This window comes from Dreissena polymorpha, chromosome 6 (assembly GCF_020536995.1).
Source record: "Dreissena polymorpha isolate Duluth1 chromosome 6, UMN_Dpol_1.0, whole genome shotgun sequence".
In the NCBI taxonomy this organism is placed as follows: domain Eukaryota; kingdom Metazoa; phylum Mollusca; class Bivalvia; order Myida; family Dreissenidae; genus Dreissena; species Dreissena polymorpha.
Genome location: NC_068360.1, coordinates 61,911,575 through 61,919,483, shown reverse-complemented (window position 1 = coordinate 61,919,483; position 7,909 = coordinate 61,911,575). Strand labels below are relative to the sequence as shown.

Below are 7,909 nucleotides of genomic sequence, written 5' to 3'. Positions count from 1 at the left end.
TTATTATGCCCCAGGATCGAATGATCGGGTATATTGTTTTTGGCTGTCGTCCGTCATTCTGTCTCCAACTTTACCTTGGTTAAACTTTTGCAATATTGCAATAACTTTTGCTTTGTAAATCTGGCCCTATATAATGGTGTGTACATGATTTAATGGTGCCTCTTGGTAGCTGCAACACATTGTGGTAGAAGAGAACTGTCACAGAGTGTCTGAACTGTTCAACGATGAGCGAAAGGAACCGCGCTACTGGGGGTCGTATTGCTACGTCATCAGCGACAGCCAATGGAAAACAGCTATCAGAAGAGGGCAGAGCAGTGCTTGAGCGAGGAAAACTGCTTTAAAGTGACTATAGTAAGTGTTGTTACTGAGCCGCTTTTAAGTGACCATAGCAAGTGTTTTTAGCTCGACTTTTATATAATGAATATATATGCGGAGCTATCCTATTCGCTCGCCCCCGCGTGAGCGTGCGCGTTGGAATGTTCAAGTTTGCGTACCACCTCAATATTTTCTAAGTCCCTTGACATATTGCTTTTATATTTTGCATATTTCTTTACCACATGATCCTAATCTATAAAACAAGAGCAGACACTGTATCAAGTATTTTGACATAATTATAGCCCTTTTATACTTAGATAATTGAACATTTGGTTAAGTTTTGTGTATTGGTCCATTTTACTCCTTAAGTATCATAGTTATTGCTTTCAGACTTGGTAAACTCGCTAACTATCGTAAAGGGACTGTATAGGGCAAGTTGCATAACTCTGGTTGGCTTTTTATGGAATTATGGCCCTTTTTTGTCTTAGTAACTTTGAATATTTGTAAAATTTTGTGTTTAGATCCACTTTACTTCTAAGTATCAAGGCTATTTCTTTGAAACTTCAAATACTTTCTTACTATCATGATGGTACTGTACCTGGCAAGTTGAATTTGACCTTGACCTTCAAGGTCAAATTAATAAATTTTGCTTAAATTTAACAATTATGATCACATTTGATTCATACTTTGACAAAACAACACTTACCTGACATCCCACAATGGACTCCACACAAACCATCCCACACGCCCCCCCCCCCAAAAAAAATCTTTTTTTTTCTTATGTTTAAAGATCATCTATTAAGTGACCACACACACACATTATACCCCCCTCTCCATGATGGCTTACGTTATACTGTCAAGCACTCGAATAGTCGAGCGCGCTGTCCTCTGACAGCTCTTGTTGTTCTCACACTTCCCCTATTTCAGCAGCACCCTGTACCTTATGAGATCTGAACCTATACAAACTTAATAATAAGGCTCAAATTTAATTACTTTTCCTAGTACAAAACCGATAATTGACTTACCAAAGATTTGATGGACAGTCAGATCACCTATGAAGTTATCTTCATTTTCTAGCAACATTAAAGGATGAAAAAGAAAATTGTGAGATTTTCTTATTACAATTATAATCATTTTGTTTGTTTTTACATGATTGTACAGTACCACACAGATGCAGTGTTACTAGGGATATTTTTAGGCGAACAGGGCCTGTGTGCTCAAAATTTAAGCCAGTTAAGAGCTAACAGACGTTAATTTTTGGATCAAATTATTTGTGTCTTTACTGCTAACCCTCTAATATATGTGTTAACTGTAAACCCATTTGTTTGCTAGAATTATTTGACAATGTTTGATAATAACTTCTCTTTTATTTGAGCCTGAAGTTACAGACTGCTACTTGGCATTGAAGTTTTGAGCAACAGGGCGGAAAAAGACAGATTGACTTTATGCTTAATTTGTAAATATTCCCCCTCCCCTTCAAATTTTTAGTACTTATTGTTGGTCTATTTCCAGTACAAATGTTGATCTGTTTCCAATACAATGTTGGTCGATTTCAAGTACAAATGTTATTCTATTTCCAGTACAAAGTTGATCTGTTTCTAGTACAAATGCTTTTTGTATTTCCTGTACAAATGTTGTCTATTTCCATTACTAATATTGGTCTACTATTTTCAGTACAAATGTTGGTCTGTTTCCAGTACAAATGTTGGTCTGTTTCCAGTAAAAATTTTGATCTATTTCCAGTACAATGTCTGTCTGTTTCCAGTACTAATGTTAGTCTGTTTCCATACAAATGTTGGTTTATTTGAAGTACAAATGTTGGTCTGTTTCCAGTACAAATTTTGGGTCTGTTTCCAGTACAAATGTTCGTCCTATTTCCATTACAAATGCTGGTCCTATTTCCCATACAAATGTTGGTCCATTTTCATTACTAATGTTGGTCTACTATTTCCAGTACAAATGTTGCCTGTTTCCAGTACAAATGTTGGTCTGTTTCCAGTATAATGTTGGTCTGTTTCCAGTACAAATGTTTGTGTTTTCAGTACAAATGTTGGTTTATTTGAAGTACAAATGTTGGTCTGTTTCCAGTACAAATTTTGGTCTGTTTCCTGTACAAATGTTAGTCTGTTTCCAGTACAAATGTTCCTCCTATTTCCAGTACAAATGCTGGTTCCTATTTCCCGTACAAATGTTGGTCCATTTCCATTACCAATGTTGGTCTTATATTTCCAGTACAATGTTGGTCTGTTTTCAGTACAAATGTTGGTCTGTTTCCAGTACCAAATGTTGGTCTGTTCCAGCACAAGATGGAGTGCCGACTGAGCATAGAGATGCTGGACTCGGACCATGAGCCCCCCTGACGACCCCGTGGAGGTGGAACGCTGGAGCGAGTATGTTGAGAAATACGTGAACAACGAGGACACTGCCACTGAAGAAACTCAAGGAGATGCTCAACAGGAAACCTGTGTTCTTAAGGAGGTAGGTGTATTGGACTCCGTGGGTTTGTTGTTGTTGTTTTTTGTGTTTTACTTTATGTTTGTGTAGCTAAAAAAAAATTATGTTTCTGTCTTTACAAAAAAAATTACAGCATTTTCCTGATTTATCATGTTATGTATTAAACTTTAAAAAAAATTTGCTACATTCTTGAGGCATATATAAATGCAAAATATATACCTGCCCTATTTGCCTGCCCTTGAACATTGCTGACTAAGTCTGCACAGGCATCAATCACGTTTCAGATTATATGTGGTTTTGAAGGCTGATTGATGTCATATTAATTATGCTAATATTTTAATAATTTCATTGCATCAAAGATATGACATCATTTAACAGCAAAATTATTAAAAGTTTTCAATTATTTTCACTTTTTTTTCACTTTAAATCACTGGAATCGCACTAATAACTACCAAATTAAAAAAGTGCAACTTTAAATGCATGAATAAAATGCCCCTTGGTCCTTTCAGAAATGTACGGCAAGTTCGTAAGAACAACAAGAGCAACAAGGAGAAGAGGAGAAGGCCAAAAGAGATGACTCTGATAAAATGTCGGAAAAAAGCAGTCGATCAGTGGGTGGGAAATCAGACAAAAGCGATAAAATGCAATCCAATGAAAAGGAAAGAGAAACCAAAAGGAGGAAGGGGAGAAAGAAGAAATGGATATTGATAAGGAAGAAAGCAGTACAGATAAGGGTAAACAGGCATAATGAAGATAGAGATGGGGATGATAACGCGGATAATGAAGATGACAATGATGATGATGACAAAGAAGATGATAATGACGATGATGAAATTATAGGGAAGAAAGGTCCGAGGTCGGGAAGAGAGATTGATATTATTGACAACACAGAATGCAAGTTTAACGTTAATTCCTTCAAGCTCGTCTATGTGATCAATAGTGAGAGCTACCTGTACAAGCGCATGGCCTTGAAGCGGGCAAGGGAGGTAAGTTGGGAACGTCTTTCGTCATCAAATTGGGGATTTGAAATGTGTCTTTGAAATTGGCAATTTTTCCTTGAAATAGAGAAAAGTATAATTGAGTGAGTGAAAACATTTGTATAGTTATCATATAAAAAAGAGAATAAAAAATCCTGGAGCACAAACATCACAGATGAGTTTGAACTATTTTGTCAGTGCATGTCAGAGATACTTTTTAGCATTTTATTTTTCTTTGCCTTTCATTATTTCAAGCAATTGTTCCTAAATTCCAACTAATTATCAATAAATAATTAATTTCATTAAAACAGCTGATGATTTGGATGCTAATAAACAGTTCATTAACACTAGTATACCAGGGCTCTACATTAACGGTAGTCCGACTGTCCGGGACATCCATATTGTTAGTCCGGACAAGTAAATAACGAGTTTGTGCTGAATGGACAAGTGATTGTTATAATTTAATTATATAGAAAAATGCCTTTAAATCTGTTATTTCTGTGGAGTTGCCAAAAAAATTTTCGATTATATTAAATTTATGTTTAAATCACAAATTCCGATAGTTTCATGTGATGCTACACCGTATTGTTCACAAGGGAAGCAACCCTTAACATTTTTCTTTGACAAAATAACAAGACTATTCTCCCTTGTAAAAAATATGCATTTTACCACACTGGTACACACCGATCTTACAGACAACTAACGTAGTGACATCTCTATGGGGACATTTTCAGGGAACATTTGGTCAGTGAGTTGTATTAATGTTGTTTAAAATATCAGTTCAGCACTGTACATATACATCTCTTTTAAACAATTTCTGCTTTATGGTGGCAAAACACAAGTTTTTGTCAGGTATTATGACTTTGTATAATGTTTAAAAATCAATAATCTCGAGTTTTCCTGTTATTCTAGTCAGTTCTTTTTGTATTGAAACTGCCTTCAATTATGTTAACATGTATTTTGAACGATTGAAGTCTTTATAATTTTGTATTATTTCATTATTTTGCAAAGAACTGAGCAGAATAAGATAAAAATGGTCAGGACATGTTGCTTTTTGGTGAGGACAAGTGAAATTTTGGTCTACTTGTCTTACCGGACAAGAGGCTTCAAAAGTGAATGTTGAGCCCTGTATACAAAAAAATCCGTATAATTTCTGCCCATTGACTTATTCATGTGACCCCTTTCTGATTTCTTGTTTCCAAAATGTTATGAAATACCAGGACTAAGAAGAATAACTTGTGGACTAATATCTGTATTGCTTTTCAGTCCCACAAGGACCTGTCTCTAAAGCTGCATGGCAAATTCAGTGCATGGGTGGACAAGTGGAAAAAAGGTAGGTGTAATTGACTGTATGTATAAAATGATTTAACTATTGGAATTACTTGTTATTTCAAAATATTTATTCAGTCATGATTCTTTCTTTCTTAATTTGATTAGAAATTGGAGATGGTGGGGGTTAATCAAATTAGGGGGTTAGAAATTGGAGATGGTGGGGGTTAATCAAATTAGGGGGTAAGGTATTGTTTCCTCCCAGATGTAGTTCCTAAATTACAACCGTTTCTGTCTCTTCATTCTACCTTACATAAGAGTACATTGCAAAATATAGTAATTTTACGCCTCGCCTAAATCAAACAAATACATTCCTTTCATCATTTCTTAAACAGCTCATGTGACTCGGGAGCAGGAAACAAAATGTTCCAAATGGCTGAATGGAGATTCTGGCAACAATCGACCCTGCATCACGACCAAGGGGGACATTGACGTGACAGATAAGTCGCCATATTACAAGTACACAAAGTATCGAGTGAAGTTTCTGAAAGATCCAGAATCAGAATTGGAATGAATTGAACAAAAACTGTTGCATTGAGGAACATATGGATATTAAAAAAAGAAAGAAATTGTTCTGCTGATGAAACAAGGAATGACAAATATCTGTAATGAATAGTTTTCAGATTGTGTTTTTTTTTCAATTCACACTACTTTGAATTTATAATTAGTTTTAAATATCTGCAGTATCTTAAAGAGAAGAATCAAAATGGTTTACAAGATGGTTTAAGCTCTACTGTGGTAAATATGAAAAGTTAACAGAGTAGCTGGTGACAGAGAGTCTGATTTTGGTTCAGAATGGGACAAAATGGAGGGATGAAACATGCTGTACAGTATGGGACAAAATGGAGGGATGAAACATGCTGTACAGTATGGGACAAAATGGAGGGATGAAACATGCTGTACAGTATGGGACAAAATGGAGGGATGAAACATGCTGTACAGTATGGGACAAAATGGAGGGATGAAACATGCTGTACAGTATGGGACAAAATGGAGGGATGAAACATGCTGTACAGTATGGGACAAAATGGAGGGATGAAACATGCTGTACAGTATGGGACAAAATGGAGGGATGAAACATGCTGTACAGTTTGTTTTGTCTAAGTAATTTGACAAAGTAGTGTATTTATCAACAGATTCTCAAAATATTCACAAAGAATAGTGTTTAGGATTTTTTTGTTTTGATTGACACACTCAATAATATTTATAGTGCTTTTTTCACCTTTGAAAGGTGCATAATTATGGTGTACAATATTTGCAAAATCTGTCAGCACATATTTCCTGTCTTGTATATATGCACCATTTAGATGAGGTGATATATAATTCCGATTATTTGGAGGAAAAATTATTATCTGTAGTTTTAAGAGACCATCGACAGTTGCGTAACTTTTGAAAGCACTCTTCAAGTTCTTTCGTACATTCTAAAGTATAGTATTTTTTTTACATGCCTTGTGGAAGTTACATAAAAACAAGGCTAAGATGAACTTCATCTGTTGTTTAGGTTTGTGTATGTTTTTCCGAACATTCTAACTGTTCTCACAATTATCATATCATTATCAATGCCATGTATTTGCTGCATAATCATTGTCATATATTTATCATTTCCATTACCCAGCATGAATTTATTGGTAGTATTGACATTCAGTACTTTACTTGTATAATAATTTCATTGTTTCTCATCATTTTCATCATCCCAGATTTACTTTATACGAGTATTTACGCTTCATAACTAACTATTATTCCTTTACCACTCATCTTCTGTCAAGCATTATAATGTACCTAAATTACATTTCCATAGAATACTGATAACAGCTTCTGGCTTTTAAAGGTAAATGTTGCCACTTCAGGATTTTATAATAGGGCAGTGAAGGTAAATGATTTACCAACAGTTTTTAGCAAGGAAAAGCTTGTAAGCATATTCAAATTGTACATTAACTGGTAAGAAAACGGCTACAAATCCAACTGTAGCGTCTGTTAGCCATCTTGTAAGTTTTTTTTGTTATTACATGCACACGAAACATGTATATTGCATAGTATCATTCATATTCAATTCATAGCATTCAATGTTTTGTAACTTTTCATGTAGAGATTGTAGAAATAAAGGATTTGGTTTTGTGCTAAAATTGTTTATTTTTTGCAAATAAATAAATCTCTGTTAGCTGGGGGACATGGAATTTATCTTTGAACGTTTATCTACCATCGGTGTATAAACTGTCATCTGGAAAAATATCCCAAATGCTCACGGCCTTATATCATATACTATATTTTACAGATGTCATTTTAATACCATGTATATACGAAATGGAGGATACTCAAGTCACAAAGCAAGGATTTCAGTAAATGGATGCTCTTAAAAAAATACATCAAATTATTTTCAGTGGGCTGTGACAGTCGAATCAAAACTGGGCAAATATTAACAGGTGAGGTAGTTCCTGTAAAATTGGAACACAAACAGGACCTCCTTTTTACAGGATCTATTGTCTACAGAAGATGATGTTAAAATAACCAGGTTTCCCGCCTAAGTAAATATCTCAAGAACATGTCAGTGCTCCACAAACAAAAGTAGCAGATACTTTGGAGTCTGAGTGTGCATGCCAGATAGAAGTTCCGTCAAAAACGGCCTAAACTGACAATGGCCTAGATAAATGACATCATGCCTGGAGATTTACAGTCTAAATGATCAATATTATAAGTTACTACGGCCATTCCTAGCACACAAATTGGTATTTGTATCACATAATAGTTAAGCAACGGATTTGGACCTTCCTGGCTGGCAAAATAACAATGCACAAAAATGGACCTATTGGGTGCCATTGGAAAATTCAAATAAAATC

General features: G+C 35.1%; 1 protein-coding gene across 1 annotated transcript; it reads left to right on the top strand.

The window, feature by feature from the left end:
- Positions 1–3,356: 3,356 nt before the first annotated feature.
- On the top strand, positions 3,357–7,198 carry LOC127835725 (paired amphipathic helix protein Sin3a-like). Its single transcript, XM_052362161.1, has 3 exons — positions 3,357–3,755; positions 5,013–5,079; positions 5,411–7,198. The coding sequence occupies exons 1-3, from the start codon at positions 3,357–3,359 to the stop codon at positions 5,587–5,589; spliced, it is 645 nt and encodes a 214-aa protein (XP_052218121.1). The 3' UTR covers positions 5,590–7,198.
- The last annotated feature ends 711 nt before the right edge of the window (positions 7,199–7,909 follow it).